At 28.9% G+C, this 26,735-nt stretch overlaps 1 protein-coding gene, 1 long non-coding RNA gene and 2 other non-coding genes across 11 annotated transcripts in view; 3 read left to right on the top strand and 1 right to left on the bottom strand.

Moving 5' to 3' along the window:
* The window catches only part of LOC141529144 (serine/threonine-protein phosphatase 4 regulatory subunit 1), a 93,360-nt gene that overhangs the window by 55,160 nt on the left and 11,465 nt on the right, over window positions 1-26,735 (bottom strand). For both annotated transcript variants that reach the window (XM_074245580.1, XM_074245581.1), the window contains exon 2: window positions 25,461-25,635. In XM_074245580.1, the coding sequence (XP_074101681.1) occupies window positions 25,461-25,635 (175 nt within the window). The remainder of the gene's footprint in view (window positions 1-25,460; window positions 25,636-26,735) is intronic.
* On the top strand, window positions 802-8,152 carry LOC141529160 (uncharacterized). Of its 7 annotated transcripts, none has more exons than XR_012479534.1 (7): window positions 802-1,410; window positions 3,116-3,771; window positions 3,882-4,092; window positions 4,892-5,444; window positions 5,559-5,814; window positions 5,907-6,097; window positions 6,581-8,152. It is a non-coding gene; the product is annotated as an uncharacterized LOC141529160 (long non-coding RNA). The 7 variants fall into 7 exon arrangements; XR_012479531.1 differs by having other exon boundaries at window positions 3,882-5,444; window positions 6,581-6,829; window positions 6,924-8,152; XR_012479533.1 differs by having other exon boundaries at window positions 802-1,196; window positions 3,882-5,444.
* On the top strand, window positions 15,411-15,482 carry Trnah-gug (transfer RNA histidin (anticodon GUG)). The gene has a single exon. It is a non-coding gene; the product is annotated as a tRNA-His (tRNA).
* Window positions 15,624-15,695, top strand: Trnah-gug (transfer RNA histidin (anticodon GUG)). Its single transcript has one exon. It is a non-coding gene; the product is annotated as a tRNA-His (tRNA).

Raw genomic sequence — 26,735 nt, 5'->3', positions numbered from 1 at the left:
TTGGCCGAGGCGAAGCCGAGGTCAACAAACATGTGATCTGAGGCTTTCTTATTTACTTCCCGAGGAGTGTATACTATTTTTTTCCCTGACGAAGGTGTAAAGCGGAAACTTTGTTTAGCGCAGCGGGGCTAAAGTTGACGCTTTACACCCGGAGGGGAAAAAAAAAATTGTTTGAGCGAGGACTCGATCTCAAAAGTTTCGCCGACGTAAGCTTTCACTTACGCCGCGTAGCCATCAGACGTCGTATCGAATAAAAGTAAGAATTAATATAAAAACTGCGTTTGGGAATTTTCAGTTACCATAATAATAATAATAATTATTATTATTATTGTTATTTAATAATAAATTATTATTATTAATAACAGCGTTAAAAATTGATATTAATTTTTTTAAGAAAAAAAAATTTTGTATTTTAATTTTTATTGATAAAAAAAAATTTATTTTTTATATTAAAAAAAAAAATTAAACCTACATGTTTTTAACAAAAAAGCATTATTTATTTATTTGAATAAAAATTAAAACATTATTTTTCCCGCTGTATGTTTCGGTTGAAATCGGATTCTTAGAATTTCACACGAACAGAGAGCTACTGTTGTGTGAGTTATTCCTCTGTTTCGTGTGGCAGGTTTATTCCCCTCGATTCGTTCAACTTTCTCGGATTCCTTCGGCTCCGCTCGGTTTTCCGACTCACAGACACGCATCACTTGCTTGTGTCCGAGGCGCGCGCGACGCCAAAGAGGGGGTAAAATAATCGCACAATCTGGCTACACTATTAGTATTGCATATATTTTGTATGTTGAATTGGTTTAGGTTGGGGATTTTTCGACAAAATAAAACCAATACTACTGAAGACTAGTAGTATCTTCATTGTACATATATGTCATATGTGTATTGAAATAAAATAGGGAGAGGAAGTGAGATAGAAGAGGAAGAGACAAGTAAAGTGAGATGAAGAAACCTCAACTCAACTCAACTCAACTCAACTTAACTCGTACGCGATGTACGACATACGACGTTTGCGTATTATGAGAAGTGAATGGAAAAGAAAGAGAAAGGCTAAAAGGTTATGGTGGAGGCCAAGTGCGTCTGTCGTCACGTCCGGTTGTCATCGCGATTCCAGGAATCTTTATTTTATATTTTATTATTATAAACAAAAAAACAATCATTTTTTGTTAAGTATTGAGAATAAGCCTAATGTATGTTGATTTTTTTTAACTCAGAGATTAAATAGTGACTGGTGACTTGTGTGGTCATGTATAAAGAATCAAGATGTCACGTCAACATGTTCGAGGTTATGGAAAAAAAAAATAAAAATCAATAGCGAAGAAGGACAATCATTTAATATGATGACGTACTTGCGATTGTGACGTAGAAGATAATAATAATTGCATTTACAGTCGTACATATCAGGTGTTTGATTGTTTGCTGACTAGTTTTTAAGTACAAGTAATTGTTATTGTTGGTTATTGATAGTTGATAGCGAGTAGTATTACGTAGGCCGTGCGTCAGAGCCAGAATTAAGGATATTTGCAGTAAGATGATTAGATACCGGTATTATTTATTTATATTAACTGCAATTTTTATTTATATTTATATTAGACGTGGATAAAGTTTTCGTTTGGCGTAACGGTTATTTCCTACACGTCTGTTTGGTCATTCGTTCTTGGTTTAGTTCTTTGCTCTCTATCTCTGGTCTCTCACTTATGCTGGTGCTTATTCGCTCGCTCTATGTACTCGGTACGATTTAAATAGCCTGCGATCTGAATTCCGTCGCGTTACCGAGTTAGAGCGTTAGCGTTGGCGTCGGCTGTATCTACGCCGACAAACTATCGTTGCATACCATTAGGTCAAAGGTCACAGGATTCAGCAAATAGGTGGATTCCTAAATGCATCTCATATTATATTGGCAGTTTGATGAGGCATTAATTATTTTGTAACGAGTATATTACTATTGGAATGTATTAAATTATAGTACATCACATTATGTTATTTTATATTATATTATATTACATTATGTACATAGGAATTGAAGTTAGAGATTGAGGATTGAAGATAATTTTAATAATTATTATAATTTCAAAGATCCCAAGAATAGTTTTCATTTTTATGATTGAGAATCACTTCCGCGTTGACGCACGCTTGGATAAGGTCATCAGGTCTCAAGGATTTGTCAGAAAATCACTCGTCATTCGCGCACATATGAATCATATATGCGTTATATATGTTGTATGTGTTTATTTAATATGATTTTATGTGAGAAATATATGTATATTTAATAGTGCGCTTTTGATAATAATATAATCGTTCAATTTAATGATTTGATTCATAATATCAAATATTATATCCTTTTTATAATTTTTTATCGTTATTATTCCATTTTAGATAGCTTTTTTTTATTTAATTTATATCGTCAAAGCTATATACTTATATATATTTGATGACGCAGGCGTTCTTCAATAACTCTTATCGCTCTCATGTTTTCCGGCGCATGAGAAAGAAATAAGTTAATTGCTCTTTTTTTTAAGCTCTGGAATTCCTAAAATTAATTTTAGTTATTTTAAATACGGATATAATATATTTTTGTAAAAATAATTAAGTTGTTGCAACTATGACATAAGAAAGAAACCTCTAGATTTAGTATTTCTTCTTTTAAGATTAAAGATTTAGTTAGAGTTCAAAATTATCAGCAAAATACTCTTGTAAGATCGCTATTAATGAATTTTTGGGGCTCAGAGGATAAAGTTAAATGTGAATGGAGTATTACAAGATTTAAAAAAAAAAAAAAAAGTAAGAATTGAATGGTTAATGGAAAGGAATGTTAAAAAAGTGAGTAGAATGGATAGTGGATGTTGATGATTGACCTCGCGGCGCAGCTATACGGTTCACGGCTCAGGTCGCGGCCATTTTGAAGATAACGAATTCATTCACAAGCTAACCGCGAGTTATAGTGTTTGATTCAATGTGTTGCACCACGTGTTGACCTCCTGATTTTATTAAAATTACCAAGCAATATTTATCATATCACTATATTATTTATCATTAAATTATATAGTAAAATAATGATGGTAAAATATTTAGAGTAAATAAATAACCTAGATAATTTATGTGTTTACAGAGACAATGTGTGATTGAAAAATTACCTGGTTGAGTACAGCAGTCAGTGGGTCAGAAATGACCTCAAAAATAACAAGAAGGCCAGTAAAAATAGAGGGAGAGTTAAATGTGTGAGTTGTCCCAATTCACACGTGACGAATACGCGACGTGGGTGTCATATGGCTGGAGATTGTAGGGGGAAAAAAATTGGAGTAAAAGAGAGCAAGAAAGATTGTTAGAAGAGACGAGGGAGTGACAAGATGGTGATGGTGAAGGAACCAGTGGCGATCAAGGAGAAAGAGACAAACTTAAATTATGAGGAGGAAAGTGTGTAACAAGAAGTAGAGGGTTAAGTGGGAGGAAATTTGTAGTGGTGACGGGTCGATGCTTCTTGAATGACGCAGTCGCCTACGCATACTGACGCACGCACCCAATGTGTTGTGTTGTTCTGTATCAAGAGCCCCCTTGAAAATTACCTGTACTACTGTACTCTGTACTTTATCCTCGAGTTCTATGTAATTGCGTACCCAGGACATCACTTGATATTTTACGATATCAAGCCCAAGTGGACAAACGAGGACCATATAATCATCATTTTTGTTTGGTATTTTGACTTACCTAAAACAAAAAAAAATTTTTTCAAAAATTAGTCATTTTATTTCTCGATTTACAATCAATGTAATTAATTTTCGAGTTTTATCTCTGTTTTATTTTTAAACTGATACAAAAGTAATATGTTTGATTAAATTTTCAAATTAATAATTAAAAAAAAATTTTAATTTTTATAGAGATCTTATTATTGAACCATCCTAATGGTTGTAAACATGAAAGATTGGATTTATTACCAAAAACGGGATGTGTGTCTGATATCGTTAATCGTTAATAATTAAAAAGTAGAGGGAGAAACGAATACAACGATAGGATTAAAAAAAGGATTTCACCACTTGCTCATCCATGCCATAAATAAATATGATTCAACCGGATGGAAGTAGAATAAATGTATAAGCACAAGCATAAGTATAATAAACGCGTATAAAGTAAAATAAAGTATTTAATAGGTAAGAAGAGATGTATGATGTACGATGAGCAGTTTGTATAAAAATACATGTAGTCTAAAATGGTTTTGCAGTACCGGTGTGTAAGCACCTGGACCACCTATTTGGAAAATTCATCATGTTTATACCTGTAACCCGCATCTGCCTGTCACTCCCTCTCGATTCTTCTGTCGCGTGCTCATTTTTTTTTTTTTTTACTTTATATTATACTTCTCATCTCCCCTCATACTCTGATGCTAAAATCCCGTCTTCAGTCTACAGTCAACAGTCTACAGGAATTACAGCCACACACTCAAGCAATACAACACACACACACGCACACACACATACTCTCTCTCTCTCTCTCTCTCTCTCTCTCTCTCTCTCTCTCTCTCTCTCTCTCTCTCTCTCTCTCTCTCTCTCTCTCTCTCTCTCTCTCTCTCTCTCTCTCTCTCTCTCTCTCTCTCTCTCTCTCTCTCTCTCTCTCTCTCTCTCTCTCTCTCTCTCTCTCTCTCTCTCTCTCTCTCTCTCTCTCTCTCTCTCTCTCTCTCTCTCTCTCTCTCTCTCTCTCTCTCTCTCTCTCTCTCTCTCTCTGATACAAAGACAAGAAGATAATGAACTCTGTATAAATTGCCGTCCGAAAAACGAGCTAGCGTTTTGGATGACGGTATTATTTATCTTATATACCGGTTGTTAAATTCAACAAATGGATTTGTTGTGATTATTTTTATTTTATTATATTCATTCGATACATTTTTTTACAGCAACAGCAGCAGCAGGAGCGAGACCAGGTTGTCCAATTGGTCAAACCAGGCTCGAAAGAAATCCAAGACCAAGACCAAGATGAAGAAGAAGAAGAAGAAGTAAAGGTGGTACAGGAATAGTATAGACTTGTGGATAAAGTATACAAGCAATTCTCGAAAGAGCGAGGGAGGAGTAAAGAGGGAGAGTCTTAAGCAGGGGGCAGCAGGTGATGCGCCAGGTGGAATATGACGGCGCGTGCGCTGCCCCCCGCCTTCCGGTCACGTGTCCTCACCCTCAACCTCCCCTACAACTGAGCACACACGCTCCTCAAGTCCTTGCACACCTAATAACTCCTTTCTCATTCCTCCTTTTCTTATTCAATCTTTTTTTCAAGCTTTCTTTATTATTATACATCCTTATTATTTAGTTTATTTTTCAGCGTATCACAGCTTTCATTTTAGGGGTCTCGTGCCAAGTCCGTCAACCTTACGACACTGACAGATGCACACCAGAGTCCAAGTTCAGAAACTCTTCAGGAGCCCTTTCCCAACAGTTAAACAGTAACAGGGCCCGGTGTGTTGATTACAACCTTTATTTTTATTATGTTTTTTCTCACCGCCGCTTCTTAATCACTCTTTTTTTTTTTTGTTTTGTATTTTAAATTTTATTTTCATTTTTATTTTTTAGTGTACACGTTTTGCTGCTGCTGCTGCTGCTGCTGCTGCCTCTGGTGCCTTCCTTTCCTTCCGTTCATACACTTCTTCAGCGGCTTCACTATCGAGAGCCAGACAGGAAGCTCGATAACCATCGACCCGTCGGGGCTGCTTGAGATTTTTTTGTTCACCGTTATTTATTTCAACTAAAGAATTATCTCGTACGCTTATTATTATTTTATGAGCTATTGTTATTAATATCGCTGCAGTTTCAACAGTTCAAAGTTAAGGTATGTATCTTGTTGCAGATTTTAAATAAGTTCTTCTCAGTTAAATTGAATAATATTAAATAATAATGCATTGACCTCATTTTTTTTTTTAGCTTAGCTGGCGTCTAGATGAAGAAAGACCTTCGCTAAACTAAGAAGGCTGTATTATGGCGATAAAGGACTACTAGAATGCTAAGTTCACTTTTGTATTGCATATTATGACGATATCGGAGGTTTATTCTACGAACTAACGACAAATATGCGAAGAATTATAAAAATTGGAGAGTTCACATATGTATGCCTTGTAAGCATTCATTTTAAAATGATAATAATCAGCTAAACAAACTTAAAATATCATGTAACAAATTTTTTCACTGAAAATTTAGTATTGCCTTAGATTTTGAAATTTTTTTTTTTCTAAGCTTTTATTTACACAAAAAGAAAAAATGCGTAAATTTTCTTAAATCAAGAAAATCTTAAGGATGACTGAAAATTTCTTGAATGAAGTTAAAATTTCTTCAACGAAGTTAAATTTTTTTAAGCTAAGAATATTTCTTCTTGCTCCAAAATAACTTCGGTCTTCCTTATAATTTTCTTGACTCAAGAAATTTTTTTTTTTTTTGTGAACAAATTGACTCTAAGTTCAATGATAAAGTTTTTACACTAAATTTTCTAGAATATAAATTTTGTTAATATTTAAAATTAAAAAATTTTCAACGTATTTAATGATTTGTTATATTATTTTTTTTAAAAAATAAATTTTAGAAGTAATGAAATTATTTTTCAGATTATCAGACAAAATTGAAGTGCCTGGATGTTGAAGATATGTAAAAATTAATAATCAAGTGGACGAAATAAATTTCAACGACTCGCCGATTTTATTTTATTGAATAAACGTAATTGATAATAAAGAGGGGAGTTAATATTTATTTACAATAAAGTACAATGCATAATCACTTTATCGAGGAGCAGATGCGCTAGTCCACGAGTAGAGGTTGGCCCAGGACAGGCCAGCGTGAGCCGAAGGCATTAAATTGTAAGCATGTGTATATATATTGTATTCGTACGTACAGTGTCAATGTATTGAAAAGAAAAGAGATAGGGCTGCATTAATTTATATTTGGTAACAGAAACCGCAACAGATGCGAGTCACATTTGCTCTCTACTTGGATTCCAAAATCGTGCATTTTGATTCGAAGCATTGGCATTATTTATTTTCGGAATAAACTGTGCTGGTATTATTTTTCTGTATAAATTTTGAATTGTTAAATGTTAAACAAATACCAAGCAAGTGAGTAATACAATACAATGCAATGCAATGTAATGTAATGATATAATGCACTGGATAAATAACATAAAGCAACCGGACAGCTGCATTTTGTACATAATTTCAATCGGATCCGAGTGTGTGATGATCACGTCAACGATGATCGTGATCTTGGTTTACGGTACATACACGCGAGGGCTCATATTCACTGTACTACTATATACTATACGGACGGTAATTACATCAATGAATGTACATACTGAGTTGAGTGCGTAATGAGTGTTGCTGTGTACCTTGTGGGCACGTGTTATGGTTGTAAGCAGTAATACTCCGGGTTTTATGACCCTGTCTGTAAGCAAGGTGCTTCACCAGTCAATTGATCAGATACTGTACTTTTTATGAATGCTTGTTAAATTAACTTTTTATTGTAAATTTATGTAAATTTCAATTATTTACTTCACTTCTAGGTTAAATTTATTGCTATTTAATTAAATAGGCGAGGTTATAAAATTTTGTGCATTATTTTCAATATATTTATGATTTAATGTATTTTTCGTTTTGCAGGTTTGTACTAGAAAAGAATAATTTTTTTTTTTTTTTTTTTCACTCTATACGACAATTTTCAAAGAAAGTCGTAACCTATGTATCGCTTTCATGAATATCTTCATTTTTTGTTTATATTAGTTTAATTATTATGTTATTAAGAACAGAATAGCTTGCCTCGTGAATACCTTCCATCATGACGTAAGTTTTTACGGTAGTACACAGAAAAAAAAAATTACTTGAATCAAGTAAATAATTTTGAAGAATTTCATCTTCTTGATTTGAGTAGAAAAATTCTTAAACTAAGAAATTTTTATTGGTTTAAATAAATTTTACTTCATTCAAGAATTTTTTTCTTGATACAAGACAATGAAACTCTGTAAAATTATTTTCTTGGGTTAAGAATTTTTTTCTTGATTCAAATTAATTTTTTTTTTTGTGTACCTATGGATCCTTCATAAACATGACCAAGAAGCTCCTTTTGGGGTTTAATTAATTAAACTAATCAATTTAATTAATTAAATAATTTTTTTTTTTTTTTTTAAGCATCCCGATAAATCTCACCCGATAAACTGAAGTATTTTTGCAAATCTTTAAAATGTGAAATTGTTATTTCCTCAAAATTATAAATTATATATTTTCTTTTTATTGTAATTTCATGGATGTACATTGCCGATTGGCGTTTTCTAAATAAATAAATATAAATTATAATAATTGATACTACTTTAATATCGAATCAATTTTCTATCAGATTTTTTTAATTATGTAAAAAATTAATTATTATAATGGATAATCCAATAATTAAAAAAAATGTGATATAAATTTAGTTTTATACGTTATCATTTAATTCATTAACTAATGATAATGTTTGGATTTTACTTCTATCGTTTATTGTGTTTTACAAGGGCCTCGAAGCTCACGCTCTCTATGCGTGTAACTATCTTCTCTGCTCCCGTTTATTATTTTCTAATCTTAATCTTTTCTTACGTCCCAATATTTTTATCTATAGTCTCACGCAGTAGATCACTTTGCGGCTGTGGCCGACTTAGATTTTTACCGTACCCGCATTTTATTTATTTATACCCCACCCTGGCACAGTGTCTAGAAAAACCTGATAAAGGTACTGCCGGTTACCGGTAAAAGCGTCGAGATTGCCGAAAAAAAACAGTATCTCAGAGGTTCGAGCCCTCGGCTATTGACTCATCATCAAACATCATTTAATTTAATTAAGCAATATATTTTAAAAATATTTTTTTAGATTTATACAAAAAAATATTTTTTTTATTTTATTTAAAAATTATATTTTAAAAATTTTTATCTAAATAATAAAATAGTGACAAAAATAATGAAAAAATCGCTTTAAAATTAATCATTTGACCAGAAGAAATAATAAAAATAAAAATATTAAAAAATGATAGCAAACTCCTCTAGCTTATTACAAAAAAGTCCCGATATTTAAAATAATATCTCCATTTAGATGTAAAAATTTTAACTAAAATGCCAGCTTCCCAATTACTAAATTACTATATCTATGGGTCACAAAATAATTGTCTAATTCTTTCAATTACCGGAAAAAGCAATTAAAAATAAAATATCGAGTTAATTAAAAATAGAAAGGTGAATTGCTTGAAACACTTGGAAGCAAAGAAAGGCTCGCGTAAAAAATAGTTTTACTGTACGGGTAGGGCAATAAAAAGCACTTTGGAAGGTAGCGTAGGAGCCAAAGAAGACCAAAAAAGGTTGAAGTTGAAGGCAGGACAGGAAGAAGTTAAACACATGCTACGAAAGGCTCGTGCCACGATCAAAAGTGTTCGTCTGTTTCAATATAAATACACATGTACATAGATGTAGGGTGTCCTCGTGTGCGTCGTGCTTACATTGCAGCTGTCTTACTTCTCTCTTACAACTTAAAACTAGTCGCGTATTTTTTTTTTCTTTAACTAATGTATTTGTATTTGTATTTGTATTTGTATATGTATATGTATATGGAGTCTCAAGAAAGTTCCCTCGACATATACGCTAATATATATACTTAACATCGTCTTCATCTTCTTGTCTTTGTCTTGGTTGGTTAGCATTAGGTCTTGTTCTTTGTCAAAAGTTCTTCGACTTCAAGCCTTCTTATAAATTAAATTTGAACGTGCAGTGGCTCCCGCGAATGTTGTGTGTTATATACGCGTATTAAGGATCAGAACTCTCTCAATAGAACGAGAACAAGAACTTGAACCACCTGGCTCAAAATTTTCGACTTCTTTTTTTTTTCGCCTGATGTTCAATGCCCGCCAACTGGACTTCGTGAAGCCGAAGAAATTAAGGGCGAAGTTGTAAAGAAGTTATATACATCATTTATATTATCCTGTCATATTAACGTTTCCGTTTGAAATATTAATAATTTATACTAGTATTCCAAGTAAATTCTAACGATTTTTAATATAATTTTATTTAATGATCATTAATCATTGGTAAAATTAATAAAAATAAAAACTCAAGTTTTAATGAAAAAATTTAATTTTCAGAATTTTTATTCGAGCTTAAAAACTTGAAATACTGAGCAAAATATTCAAGATATGAAAAAATTATAAGAATACTTTTTTGTAGAAATTTTAATTTTCTATTAAAAAAGTCTCAATTAATTTCCCCTTACTTTTTTATCGTCTGAAAAATATTCAAATTTTTCAGTTCTAAAAAATTTTTTGGAGTTAATTCCAAAAATAATATTTTTAAAAAATTAAATCCAGGAAATTTAATTCTCTACGAAAAAAAATCCTCATAAATTTTACCAGCCCAGAAAATCTTAATAAATTATCTATCAAAAAATTTTACAATGTCTTTATCAAAATAAATTGCCGGTGCTTAAGTACGAGAATGATCAAGTGTCTAAGATACTTCTCAAAGAGGAGTTTAGTAGGAAAATGAGAATAAAGTTGATCCTGCAAAGGATACGACAGCTGGTCAAATACTATACTACTACCAAAGTGAAGCTAAAGTGTCGAGCCGCTACAGAGCAGAGTTCTATCCGAGGGGACACAGAGATGAAAAAAAAAAAAGTAAAACAGAAGCAAAAAAAAGTACTCGGCCTGTCTCGGAGTTTTTACAACGACAAGAAGTCAAATTTAAGATAGGTCTTCTGTGTTTTTGTTTGAAATATCAAATAAATGGAAACTTTACTGATGTCGTGATGGCGAACCAGATATTGAATTCGCTCTAACATTTTTTAATATACATATACAGTCTTACAGTCATCCAATATCGACTAGTTCAATCAATTTTACAATATTGAACGAGAATTCTGCGGTTTTATTCTATTTATCTTTAATCGTTTCATATCACAAAAAATCTAAACAAAACAAAGTTCATCTGATTTTTTCTAATTACGAAATTTTTTTCTGTGCAAAAGATTTAGACAAAAAAGTTGTACAAGTATAATTTTGTTAATTAAAACAAAAATGACTATGCTATACAATGGTACAACAAAAAAGAAAAGAGAAATGTGGTGATTTAGAATGTAGATAATGAAAATTTATTCTACTCATTAAATGTCTATAACATGACCGAAAAAATAATAACTTATAGCATGAATAATAAAATTTAAGTTAAGATCACAATCTTTTGGGTTGAAAGGGAGGAAGAGATTAAAATCGTTTTTAAAAAGTGGCAAGTTTTTAACTTTAGACAGCAAATGTTTTAATTTACTTTAATATTAAGTAATTATCTATATAATTAAAAGAATAAGATATGTTTTGTCTCCGGCAAAATTGTATTCATATGATAAAATTGATTTTTTTTTCAGTTAAATTTAGTATCATTGGAAATCTCCTGACCTAAATTTTTGCCTTTTTAATGTTTTAGCGATTGTTAATTTATTATGATAACCTTTCAGAATAATTTTGTAAATTTAAATTTTGTCATATGTCATCTAACAATCCATATAATTAAGAGGATAAGGAAAATTTTTTGGGCACATTTTCATTATAAAATGAGTTTCTATAATTAAATTTGGGACCATTATCAGAAAGGTCATAATTTAAATTTATCTTTTCATAGTTTAATATTTTTTCGGTGACAATCAAATTATTATCTAAATAATTACACAGAACAAAAATTGTACGAAAAATTACAATCATTACATCATAAAGTTCACAACCAGACTTTCAATAATTTAAACGTTGATAATTTTACAATTGTTTTTTATTTATAAACATTATAAATTTTGAAATGTAAAATTATAAAAATGAAGATATTAAAAGTCTGCTCGTAAATTACAATGTAACAATTGCAATTTTTCCTACAATGTTTTTTTCCGTCTAATTTTTATTTTAAAGGAGATTTTATGATAAAATTCAGTATCATCGAAAAGATCTTGTGCCTTTTTCAAATTCTATACATTTTTTAGTGACAGTTAATTTGTTATGTTAAATTTTTAAAGGAGTTTTAAATAGCTAATTTGTCTTATAATTTTTTTCATCAAATTATTTGTAATTGGTAAATTAAAATTTATTCAAAAAATATCTAAACTATGTAAATTGTAATTAAAAATATCAACAAATCAAGCAAAATTTTTTTGATTTATAATTTGTAATTTTTAGTAGTCAAATAGCAACTGCAGGTTGCTAATAATTGTTAATTCTTTTGATATCGATTGATTAAAAATGAGAATCTCTGGGTATTTAGATTCAGCGGCTGAACATTTTGCAAGGGATAACATAAGAGTGCAAAAAGCTGAAAATGTGTCTACAAGAGATGCGAAACACGCCTGGCTGGGTAAATTTGATGGTGTTTTTTATTTAGCTGGTGTGCCATGAAATGGAATAGGCACAGTATGGAAAAAACTTTTGACGGGTATTGCTGGGCATCGACATATATTTGGTTACCGTGCTAAAGTTTAGTTAAGGCTTAACACGATCTGTTGTACGTTTAAACGTAACATGATAACTCCTTGGGCAGTTCCATGAATCAAGACCGTTGAAATACAAGTTAACTTATATTCATTATATAGATTGTATATTAAATATACATAGGAGTTGGTAATATATATGTATGAAGAGTTTTAATATTTAAAGACTGCACTAACATTTAAGAATGTACTGAATTACACGGATACATAGAGTTTCGGCATGTCTGAACATATATGGTCAGGTACGAATTCACAAAACATTGTCGTATGAACATTTTAAAATTTCCAAATAAATCAAGTTGTATAATTATAAAATAAAATTTTGAGTAAATTTTACTTCAGATAAATTTTTTTTTAGTGTTTTTTCACAGTTGATTATTTTTACTAAAAATATTATTATTGAAAAATTTTTAAAATATATAAATCCTACAAAATTTTTAAATAGAGACTTGTCATAAATGGAGGAAGTTGCAGATAGAATTTTTTTCTGTACTTTATTATTTACAATAAAAAAGTATAAAAATTAGTTATTAAATTTCAACTGACTTCAGTCTTTTTTTTTTTTTTTTATGATTTTGAAGTCAGCTATTTAATCATTTTTACTAAAAATTTAATTAAAAAAAAATTTTTTATTAATAGTAGTCGTTAATAACCTTATGCAGTTGACGCGACTTCAAAATAATTAAAAAAAAAAAAATTAAGTAAATATTTGTAAAAAAAAAATAAGAAAATTGAAGATTAAATTTCTTATAATTAATCATAAAAAAAATTGTTTTTTTTTTTTTAATGAACAACTTATGTATGAAATAAAATCGAACATATGTCATAAAAATTAATTAGTATAAAACATGAAATTTTATGATTTAGTCAATTATGGTTTGAATTGTTAAAATAGTGAATTTATTTAATAATAATATGTCACTCATTCCGTTAAAATTGTAAATTTTTTTTGTAAATGATTAAAAATTTATTTTCAATTCCTACTGAACATTTTGTCGACTGTATTGTAACAACTTTCGTAACAACATAACCATATTAATTCTATTGTTTCATTGCTGAAACAATTATAAAATATAATCCTTAGTTTACGAATTATTAATTTAATTTATATGATTAAGTTACTAGGAAAATGTTTTGAATAAAAAATAATCCTTCTTTCTATCATTAAAATAAAAATAATTAGTTTACTCGATAATATTGTGTTCATGTGATTATAAAATTTGAAGCATGGCTAAAATTAATTAATAATTGTCAATAGTCGTGTATGATTAATTTTTCCCTAGTTCCAATAAAAATTGTAAATGTAGTTATAATTATTTTTTCAGCTTTAATGATTTTATAAAAAAAATTCTAAATTATATATAAAATAAAATAACCGGGAACAGTTTAATTACATGTCACACAATTGATACGTAAAGCAATTAATTTTCTAGAAAAAAAAAAAGATTTATGATTGTTCTTAAAACCGATTTAAAAATAAACTGAAAAGGTCTATTCGCTGGAGATTAACTAATTACTGAAAATGAATAAAAATATGTAGGTTAATAAGAATAAAAGCGATAAAGTGGTTTATAGTCTGTGACAGTTGGTGGGTCTGGCTGTGGAAGCTGGAAGTTGATATGCCAGGGTAAATGTAGGAGAAAGGTCAAACTAGTCGGGGGCTAAACTCTCAGACTTGTTTAATAATTAAATGATGGAAAATGGGACGAGATGTGTCGGGTGAGGAGACGAGAAAGCACTTAGTAAGTGTCTTACTTTATTTTAATTCGCGTCAACCCTGCCTACTTTCTTCCAGATGTTAAAGTCTATCGATTCCGCTTCCACCGAGAACATTGTCAAAAATTTCAGGGGACCTGTTCTAAAAAAGGTTTTTTTTTTCTGTACAGAATTACGGTGGAAGGAAATGTTTTATGATAATTTAAATGGTTAGTTCGCGAAATAACAATCAGCGAAAAAGGTAGCAGTTTAATGTAATGTGTTACAGTATTTTAGTTAAAACCTTTAAACCCTAAATATAACGCCCTCGTGTTTCGATGACGCCATTTATGCTTATTTTAGTAACACGTTCACTGTTTTACTGTTTAAAAATTTTTATTTTATGATTTTTGTATTTTTAATTCATTATTTTGGTCATTTTAGATTTTTATCAATTTTAATGTCAAGTATTTATTGTATCATACCTATAATTATTTTTCATTTATGAAGAAAAAGTTAACATTAAATAATTCTTTTGGAATATTTAAATTTTATTCGGTAGTAATTGAAAATGATTTTGTTTAATAATAAAATAATTACAATAAAAATGTAAAAATTGCTCGTCTTTAATCAATTTTTGTAAAAATTTAAGATTAAAATTAAAGTACTGGTTCCTGAGCAGGTACTGGGGCTTTTACTTTAAATTATTCTATTATTATTTTTTTTTTTTATGAAAAAAATTTAATTAAAAAATTATAATTATATTAAACTATTGGAGTAGAAAATTTATAATTTATTTATTACTTTTTTCTATGAAGATATGTTTTAAAATCAATAATTATTGAAATAATTCATAAAAATTATTAACATTACTTTAACTATATTATAAAAAAATTTTTTTTTCAGTAAACATCAAACTATTGAAAAAATAAATATTTAACTCACTACATGAAAAAAATTAAATTAATAATTTTTGGCATTAAAAGAATTAAATAAAATTTTTTACATCAAAAGAATTAAATAAAATTTTTATTCTATAAATTAAAAAAAAAATAAAAATCATAATAAAAGTAAAGTATACAGAGTATGTATATGCCACGTTACTGAATGCACGATAAGCACACTATATATCGTGCGCCGTCACGGTTGTATTGCTAAGTATACTGCAGAGTAAGAACAAGTCTCAACTTAAGAGAGAGATTTTCAACGCTTCCAATAGCTGTGATCGTCTAGTGGTTAGGACCCTACGTTGTGGCCGTAGTAACCCAGGTTCGAATCCTGGTCACAGCAGTGTTCGCACTGTCACAGTGGTAGCATAATTTTTTTTTTTTTTTTTTTTTTTCAGACGGAGAATTATTATTATGCTTACGTACTGCGTGCGGAGTAGGAGAAAACGTGAAATGAAGTGTACTTTTCCCAACGCTCCCATTAGCTGTGATCGTCTAGTGGTTAGGACCCTACGTTGTGGCCGTAGTAACCCAGGTTCGAATCCTGGTCACAGCAGTGTTCGCACTGTCACAGAGGGAGCAATATTTTTTTTTATTTTTGCAAAAAATTTTTTACATTCGTCAACTGTTAGAATTTAATTTTTTTTTCATTTTTTCATCCTTTTTGAGATTCTTACTCACTTTAACTACGGATATTTCTTTAAAATATACAACTCCTGTTTCAATTACGTTAAAATTAACTTTTTTTTTTTTTTTCACACGCTTTTTATTAGCTTCAATTGTATGTTTGTTACCGACTCCTTTGGACTTCATTTACTTTTCAGTTTGGTTTTCTATAAAAGCGTTTTTCGTTTTTTAAACTATTGTTATTTATAGTTTGTAACATAAAATTTTTTCTAATCAGAAAAATAGAAACAAAAAAAAACTTCGTTCAGAATTTAAAAAACCATTTAACCTTGATGATGTTTATTATGATAAAAATAATGACTATTTATCGATAAAGAATAAAATACAAAGCAATGTGTGAATAAAGTTAAAAAAAAATTTTTTTTTTAATTATTGTCGTCGATAATTAAAAAAACATTATTTTCTTGTAAAAATTGATATTTTTGCAAGATTAGAAGTGGTAAATATATTTATAATAACTTTTAAAAAAACTATTTGATAAAAACATTTCTTTTAATTTTTTCTATGCTGAATATGATAAAATAATTGTGTATTCGGTTTTAAAAAATTAAGTTTAGTTTATTAAACTAAAATTAATTTTTTCAATATTTTATTTTTGAATGAATACAACGATTGTGAATGTTTTGAACCAGAAGAAATCATTTTTTCTTTTCAACAAAATTAGTTTGCCAATTTCCAACAATTTAATGATATTAAAGTTATACATTTTTTTTAAGCAAAAAATCTATTCTATAAAGTTATTCCTAAATTTCATAAAAAAAAATTACAAGATGAATGGTTAAAAATTAAAATAAATTAATATTGATTAATTTTTAGATTGATATGACAAATCAATTTTGATAATAAAAAAAAATGCACAAAAAAGTTTTTTAATTTCTACAAGTAACATTTTTGAGAAATCTTTTTTTCCAACAATTAATTTTTTGATAAAATCTTAAAAATTGCCATATGTAAGTTGATTTCAGCAATATTAAAGTAATTAATTTTATATAATTAAACACTAGTGTTAATAATTTATTATTTTTTACCTGAGGATTTATTAAAAGACTTAAAAACAAAATAATATTTATGAAAATTTGTTTTTATGTCCCAAAAAATTCAATCTTTTTCGAAAAATATGATTAATATTTATAAATTTGAGAAAAATTAGTTAAAATATTCATTAATAATTTGGCATATTAAATTTTTTTTGCTAATTAAGAATTGTTTTATTTTAAAAACTCCGAGATTTCAAGTTTTTACCCTGTAAAACTGATTAGTCAATTTTTCACTTATTGGAATATTAAGTACGAAAATTGTATAAAAATTTGTTTTAGGATTAATATACTAAAAATTTAGTATGTCTGTAGGCTTAAAAATTTAAGATATCTTATTTCATTTGTAGAATTTTAATTTCCAATTAATAAAAAATCTACACAGAAAAAAAAATTAACTTGAATCAAGAGAAAAATTCTTAAACCAAGAAAATAATTTTGAAGAGTTTTATTGTCTTGGATCAAGGCGAAAAATTCTTGAATCAAGTAAAATTTACTTAGACCCTGAATAATTTCTTAGTTTAATAATTTTTTTACTCAAATCAAGAAGATGAAATTCTTCAAAATTATTTACTTGATTCAAATAAATTTTTTTTTTTTCCAAATATGACTATTTTTATTATTAAAAATATTAATCACTAATAGTTACTAGTAGAATTATTTCTCTATTTTTAAAAAGTAACAATTAAACTCTAATTTAGTTTTAGAGAGTACACAGAGTAAAATATTATTAAAATAGATATTAACATTAAGGAGATAAATTATATCCGTTTTATGTACGAAAGTAAAGTTGATAATCAAGTTTTACTGGTGGTGCAGAAATATTCCACCAGAAAATTTCTGAAAAAAGTACATACTAGTATCTAAAGCTGACACAATTGAGTGTGATAGATCGCATAGATGTAAAATATCCACACAAATAGTATAGTTGGTAGTATTAGTATAAAGTTGTGAGTGTCAGCAACCCCTGAAATCGCGGTACGCCACCCGGGTGCATCGGAATCGCGTCTCAGTAGGGTGTGTAACGCCGGCAAAATGGATAAAGTCTACACCTGGCCTCCGGATGGTCGACGCCGGCACGCGCTGGCTCTTTCCACAAACTACCACTGAGTGTTTCTCTCTCTAGCTCGCGAACATTATTTTTCGATTTTTTTTATTCTCTATCCTCAATCCTCGAGCCCGTCTCGCTCTCTCATATGTACACTTATTCTCGTTTAAACTTGCCGGTACGGGTCTGGTTGAGTTTAGTTATTGCGGCGCTGGAACCGGCGCGAGGGCACACACCTGCCCCTTTACCAACACGTCCCCCTCGTCGTCGTAGTCTCCGTCATCGTACTCGTCGCGCTAAGCAAAATGTAATGTAAGGGCCCGGAGGGTCGTAAATGCACACGGATTACTACTCCCTTGTGCGTCCAAGCACCGCTGAGAGAGATGAAAAATTACTATTAGTACTAGTCGTCGTCGTCGTAGTAGTAGTAGTAGTAGTACTAACCAATACAAGGGAGAAGAGGAGAAGAAATGACGGGTGTGGAAAGCCGACAGCCGGCTGCTGCTTCTACTCGCTTCTTCTTTCTCTCTTACATTATATCTTTCATTTTATCCCGAGCCCTTAAACATTTCAGTCTTTAGTCTTCTCTTCTCTTTTTCTCTTTTTTACAAGCTTATACTCCTCCACCTACTTTTACGTTATCTGATAATTATTATCACTTTTTTTTTATACAGCGCATCGATAATAGACTTACAAAAATTCGATGGTTTTTAAGAAAAAGTAAAATTAAATAAAAAAAAATATTATGTCGATCAGAATTTGTTATCATGGGAGAAATTCTTGCATGTTCAAATTAAAAAAAAATATGAATTCAATTTTTTAAAAAAATATTTTCTCAGTAGAAAATTATTTTAAATAAAAAAAAAAAAAATTGTCATACTTGAATTAGGAAAATTTTAGTAAAAATATTTTTCTTTCTGGAGAATTGGTTGAATTGATTGAAGTAGTTTTTTAATTAATTCAAATAAAGCGATTCATATCAAATGTTTACCTATTATAATAGAGGGAGATATCGATATTCTTTTATCAAGAAATTAATCAATTAAATGGCTAATTTTAATAAATTCTTGTACGAAGAATTCATTTTACATCCTTATTTGGATAATATTTTTTATTTTTCTCAATGAAGTCTATTGAAATTTACCAAATTAATCAATTATGGAAAGAGATTTGTACTTAAAGAAACTACTTTAATACCAGATCCATTTTCTTGATATTTTTTTTTTAATTTACACAGAAATAATCTTATTTTTATGATGAAACATTCAATATATGAGCATATTAGTTTTGAAATTATATAATTTAAAAGTTCAAATTTTTAAATCTCTTATACATTGCATTATTCGGGATACTAATAAATATATATTTAAAAATTTCTTGATAAGATTGTTTCGGAAAAATAAATTATCACTAAATAACCAAAATAAATTTTTAAAAAATTTAATTAATTATCTCAACATTGAGACGAAAAATTTGCATTCTATTAAAAAAAAAAAAATAAATAAAATCATTCATGCAGATTCATTAAAAATAATTCTTTAAAGTATGCTTTCATAAAAATATTTAGAATCATTGTAATATGATTTATTTCAATTTCTGGCAAGTATCGGTTAATTTTTTACAGACATTTAAGATTAAAATAAAATCATTGAAACGTCCACTGATTAAATGCTTTACTATTATTGTTATTATTTTTTAAAATTTTAATTAATTGATTTTTTCTATGTCTTCAAGGGAAAATTGATTAATTTGTATTGAATTACATTAATATAAAAATCTTTAAATTACAAAGCAAATATAAAATTTTGAAAATGATATTTTTATGGTGTAAATTTATTTTTTATTTTTTTTCATGAAATTTAATAGTTGATTTAAAAATAACATTATTAAATAATTTAGAGAAATTATGACATTAACGATTTATTTTTAGAAAAATACTATACTATAAAAAGTAGGTTGTATACTCCATAAATCGATACTTTAAAAAAAGTTTACAAATGAAGAAACTTAAATATATGACACGAATCAATTTAAAAATATTAAATTTCCTTCTCTAGGATTGCACAAATATTTTCTGTTATTAAAAAATAATTTCTAAAAAAAAAGATTTGAATCTGGGCACAAGTAAAAATATAATATAATAGATATAAAAAATGATTTTTAATGAAATTGTTATCAGTTAATTCACAGAAAGATTACGACAGTATACGTAAATGAATTTATATAATGATAAAAGTATCACACGTGTATTACTAAGAGTAATCTGGCGCCAATGATTACATGCAAACCTCATATCGTTATATGTTGTATATACATGTATATAAACATATAGATATACAATATCGTAGAATACTCGTTTAAACGATGATGATACATACTTTGAGACCCAGACGTTGACGTTTAACTTTAAATCGTTAACAATGTTACATATGACGCAACTCAAGTAAAAGTAACTTAACTCAGCGCTTAAACTTTAGATTTAATGTATTGTCACAAAACATATAATATATATTTCAATTGTAATACGGGTATAAAATTTTCTATTTAATTTTTTCAAATAAATCCGATTGCTGTATAAAAGCTCAAGTAATTTGTGAATAAATTAAGTACTTTTTAGAAATTTAACATTTAAAAGTTATTTTTTTGACATAAAAAAAACCGAAAATTTAATGAAATTTTTCACTAAAACTTCAAACCAAAAAAAATTATAATTAAAAAAAATGATGAGAAAACATCAAACATTCAAACTGTGGGTTAAGTATCGAAAATACGAAAAAATCAATAAAAATTTTTATTGTAGAAAATTGAAAAGGGTCCTTATCGACTTTTTCTTATTTAGCATCATTAAAAAAAAAAATTTTAATTCTCAAATTTTTTAAAATTATTTTTTGTTGTAAATTAGAATAAAAATATTTATAAAATTTGAAATCCAAAATTTTGAGTTAAATATTAAAGATACGAAAGAATCGTAAGATGTCTTTTTTTTATAGGAAATTGAATTATCTACAAAAATCAATTTTTCTGTATCTCTAACCGTTTCGCTAAAATTTAATCAAAAAATAAAAGATTTAAATATTTAAAAAAAAAATTTAAAATTGTTGCAATTGCAAATTAGTCAGACGAAAAGATAAAATTAAAATATCATAGAGATAAATTTTTTGCTGCAGGTTACGACCTTTAGAGGTAACGATTTGTAGTTGCATTATTTTGTGCAATAATGCGCAATCTGGTTATTCATCACAATCACATTAGTGTTTCCAGGTATTTTTATATATAAGCTAAATATAGTTATAAAAGTAATTTCATTATTATTATTATTATTATTATTATGATTATTATTATTATTATTATTATTATTATTATAAAGTGTACACGAGATCTCGTGCAGTTGGTGTATGTATTGTATCAGAATGAGTAACGATCGTTAAACTATGTCCGGAATAACGTGAGTATCTAAGTAAAGATGACGATGCTAGTTCTCGATAACGGCCTACTTAGTCATTCAATGATTCCTCAACGATAATAGTAATAAAAAATAACAATAATAAATGCGATAAATTGTCACTATGTTGAATTAATTCAAGTGCAATGTGTACTTGTAGAACATTGTATTAACAATTATTGGAATTTAGTTTTGAAGTTGTATCGAGAAAATTAAACACTATGATAGTGATATTATATATAAATAATATACATTTATAGAAAATTGAATATTAATACAAGAAACGGATTGTAATAATATAATTTTGTAAAGTGGATTAGATAAGACCAAGTTAAATGAACTCGAGTGTCAAAGTGGACCAGACGGAACGTAGACAACCTGAACTATTACTGGATCACTATATGTATTTATATATTTATGTATATATGTATAAAAGTTGCAAAATAGAGAAATAGAGGAATAGAGACAGCACCGAAAGATGGAGAAATAGTAGTGTAGTCGAGAGTCAAGAGTAAGAGGGAATATTTAAGAAAGATGACATGGATGACAGAGCTAAAAGACACGAGCTTTTCTCTGGTTGCTTTTCGTGGGTGGTTTAATATTACAGCGCATTTCCTGAAATATTATTATAAAAGCTTACTCATCTTCTTCTTACTTGCCTTACTCTGAGCTTCATTTTTTAATTATTATTAATACGTTTCCCAGGATACTATTTTTTTTTTTATAATTAACGGATAATGATGATGAAGAAATTTAGGAAAATGTTGTTTTTTAATGAAGTTGTTTGATAATAAATTTAGAGTTTAATTGTAACTTTTTTTTTTTTTTTTTTTTTGACTTTATAAAGTATATTTTTTTTGAAAGAATTTTTTGAGCTTATAGTTTTTAATAATATATTTTAGTTTTGAGCAAACTAAAAATTTTTTTAATTTTTTACTTTCGAAGAAAATAATTTTTTTTTTTAATTATAAGAAATTTGAAAGAAATAATTTTATTGATACTGATGTTAAAATGAAAAAGAATTTAATTTGATTTAAAAACAATTTTTTTTTTTTTTCATATTTTTAATTTTATAAAATTAAACCTTCGTTAACTTGCGCAAATTTAAAATTATAAAATGAATAATTGAGATAATTTAAAAAATTGAAAAATTAATTTAGAAAATTCGATAAAATATTCCATAAGAAGTAAAGAATAATAAAATATTAACATTACTGCGTTTAATTAAATAAAATTAATTACTTTAATGTTACTAAAATTAACTGACACCTAGAAATTTTTTAAAAATATTAAAATTTATTTGTCATATCAAACTAATACAGAAGTTTATTTTAATTTTAAAAATCCCTAAATACTCATTTTGTAATTTTTGAATGTATAATTATTGATTTGATTTTATTTAATGAAAAATTTTAAAACAAAAGAAAAAAAAGGAAGATTTAATCTGTAGAATTTTTTTGTTAGTTATTTAAATAAAATCTTTCTTGGAGTGATTTTCACTTCGAAGAAATTAAATCAATAAAAAATCATCCACCATATTCACTTTGCAATTTTTTTATAGTGTATATTAAAATAGTTCCTTATTAGAGTTTTATTTTTATTAATGATAAAAGTAGTAATTTTTTGTTTGTGTTTAAAAGAAAATTTGCTCAAAAATTTGTTAATAAAATTGGAAATTTTTCATTTTTTTGCATTAAATAATTTTTTAAAAAGAACTAATCACCTGGTCATTAGTTATTTAAAAAAATATATACATGTAGAAAATAAAAAAACCTACAGATGTAATTTAAAAACATCTTTAATAATTTATTAATACGAAAAATAATGACAGATGTCGGCAGAATCAAGTATAATATTAATAAAATAATTAGCGATGAACGTCACTCGAAGAATATAATTAGAGTCAATCAGTGGCCGAAAATATTGAAGTAAAAGTATAAAGGTAGCTACTTGTATTAATAAAATAATAGGTAGAGGTTAAAAATATACAGGTGGTCAGCGAGGATCAATCGGCCTGTTGGAAGTGAATAACCGGCGGTGCAAAAAAGTATCGAAGAACCAAAGATAAAAAGGTGGTGGATATGTAAGTGGCAACATCAACCCTCAGATAATTGGAAACTCTCAAAAGCTACACAAGTGTTACGAAACATAAGTTTAATTACACGGTCTGCAAAATTTTGGCACCTGCGACAGTAAAGTGAAACTACTCGAAATAAAAAACGATTTTCCTCAAACTCTTGCTAGCTCTTACTAGTTACATACTTGTCGTTCGCCAAAAAAACTATAACTATAATCAATTTGGAAACTCTAATTAATCCGGCAAATTAAAACGCGGATATAAATATAACAATGTTAAAATAAAAATATAGTTTGCATAGACAGTAGCCGAGTTAAAGAGGTCACTCGGTCTCGCTAGAGTAGGACTAAATAAAATTCCTTGCGGCAGTTATAATCCCCCGGCGAATAAAAATAAATTGTCCGGTGGTATTTAGGTCGACGGTCTTGCTCGTCGTCGTCGTCGTCGTCGTCTTATGCTTATAGTTATACTTGTACTTGTACTTCTTCCTCTAGTTAATATTCTGCTGTACTGTGCTGTACTGTAGACTCTAAACTCTAGATGTGAAACGGTAAGACGTAGACCCAAAACTAGTGTGGCATCTACGTCGGTGTGGCGCCCGCATGATGACGTTGACCTCTCTTCTTATTCTTCGGTTTCGGCGGCGCCCGCCGCGAATTCGCGGATACGAAATAAGAGCTAAGGCTAAAACTAAGACTACACCGCCGCGTCGAGATTTAACTATTAAATCGAGAGGGAAAGAGGAAGAGACAAGGATGCTGGTACGCGCGCCGCGACGCTGACACACCGTGTATATTTGGTCTAACTCTTGCTCTTTTTGTTTCCAATAATTCGCTTCAAAATTATATTTAATTAAATAATATTTATCGGTATCATTATGACCCTCCAAGCAGACAGTGGGTCACTTTTTTGACCGAAAATATTTTTTTATTAATGTCAATATATTCAATTTTAATAAAATTTTTCGTTAAACATTAAGGACATTTATGCGTAATAATTGGTACTTTATAAAAATTAGTAAATTTAATTAAACATCGAAGCAAGTATGTAAAAGTTTAATCTTCTTGCATCTCACTCGCCATTTTTTCGGAGATTAAATAAGTCATAATTCTAAATATAAATTGATAAAAAAAATTTGTAAATTTTTCGCAGATCAAAGTTAATCAAATTATATAGATGTAGATCTAAGAAAAATTTTTAATGTTTCTTGATTATAAAAAATAAGGTGATGATAATTGTTTATTTTCACGGTCACTTGTTTTATATCGCCTTAAAAATATAGAGAATTAACATATTAAAACATTTTTTTTAATTTTTTAATTAGCTTCAACAGTTTGAAGTAAACAAATGTTTTATGTTAACCAAAAATTTTTGCTAGATTGTGTCCATATATTAGTCTAGCGATTTACAATATTTTTTTTCAAATTCTGAATGTTAAAAAAAAATTATTGATAAAACTAATTTTTAATTTTTTTGATTTTTTAAAATGAAAAATTGACATTTTTGAAAAAATTAGTTTTTTTTTATTATTCGGATCTGGTAACTTCAAGAAAAAAAATTCGTGACTGTTCAGAAAAAATTCTAGATATTATTTTATGAAGTATTGCAGACCGTTAAACTAAACAATTACCAAATGGCGAGTTGGATGCACGTAAATCTGCATAAATAAAAAAAAAAAATTTTCTTGAGTATATCTTCGTCAAAAATTTGAATCCTTTCAAGCATATAAGAAAGTATCCAAAGCCTCGAAGTGAAATTAATTACTAACCTAAAATAAAAAAAAAAATTATTGATGAACTTAAAAATTATTTATTTGAATTTCAAGCAGCGCATAAACATCCTTATTATCTATTGCTAATTATTAAATTTGTATCAATAAATACTTAAAATAATTGTAAAAATATGTAATTTATAAAAAAAAATATTAAAAATTTCAAAAAAAACCTAAAACATTTAAAAAATAAAGTTGGAGTTTATTGCACCCCGTGTGTGCTTGGAGGATAAATAAAAAAGAAAATAATATCACAGCTTACCTGTTGTAGGACATTTCACATGAGGCGTACTGCTGCAATCTTGCCATTGGATGAAGTGGATAAGAATATCCTCCGCCCTCATCACCACCGCCCCCGTCGCCCTCGCCGTCACGTCGTTCATCGAATCCGCAATTTCCCGACTCGATCTCCGTCGGCGTCCTGTTCGCCATCTCTTCTGCAGCAACACAATAATAACCAATAATTATCAAGCCATTCCAATCAAATAAATTATTAATTAATCTTATTAACAATAGCGCTAACTCAACTACATCAAAATCTTGAGCAGTACTCCTAACTAGTATTAGTAGATCTTATATATCTAAAACCGTCTGGAGAATCTAATCATTATTCCATTATTCCCTGACCCGTGAGATCTCAATTTTGTCGACAAAGGGATCGAGGATTCCGACTTACTCCTTACTCTAGCTCTGGCCCCTGGTGCTCGACCTTGGGCAAAATAACAACTAAAAAAGATATTGTCAAGACGTTTTATATCTTCCGTCTATTGAAGAACGTTTATCCGATTCGGATTCAGTTTACTATCAGTACAGGACATCGTATCTCAACTCAAACCCAAGCCTAAATCCAAACCCAACTTTATCAAGGGCCTGAATTTTAGTTTTAGTTATTTTATTTTATTTTATTTTTTTCACCGTTTTCTCGTAAGAAACCCTCACTGGCACGTGTCCCAGCCGGACTTTATCTCTATCAGATTAAATTTAAATTTTTAGCAAATTATTTTTACTATTTTAGCTAAATTGTTGGTTGCTCTGGTAAGATTTTCCGGTACTATTACTTATACTCTCGGGAGATAAATTATAAGCCAGAAAAAAACTCTGTAGGATTGGGCGGGAAAAGATTGCAAGGGTAAGTTTTAGATTCCGCTCATAGCAGCTCGTAGGGAGTAAAATAAAGGAAGCAGACAGAGATAGAGACTTTGGGTGTGTAGTGTTATATGTGTAAGGGTGAAATCTTCCTAGTAGCTGGTAGCTCGCTCTTAACCGAAAGAGAGAGTGAAGAGAGCAGAGGGGCGTGGCAAGATGAATGATCGCAAGACGCGGGAGTATTGATCCCGTATAGTAGTATACACCCGGTCTTCTCCTCGCCTCCACAACACTTCCGTCTCTGTTGAACCACCCCGCCGAGGGCACTTTCCACCGGCTCCTTACCCCGAACAACCGGGTTCAGGGTCATGTGTGTGCACCCTTTCTTATATTTCTTCCCTTGTTTTTTCCAACACACAAACACACACACACAACTGATAACTTTTCTTCT

The sequence above is a fragment of the Cotesia typhae genome, unplaced genomic scaffold, assembly GCF_013202065.1.
Source record: "Cotesia typhae breed Kobodo isofemale line unplaced genomic scaffold, CoteBio_Ctyphae contig_44, whole genome shotgun sequence".
Taxonomy (NCBI): Eukaryota; Metazoa; Arthropoda; class Insecta; order Hymenoptera; family Braconidae; genus Cotesia; species Cotesia typhae.
The sequence above is the reverse complement of the archived record's forward strand: the minus strand, read 5'-3'. Positions and strand labels throughout refer to the sequence as shown.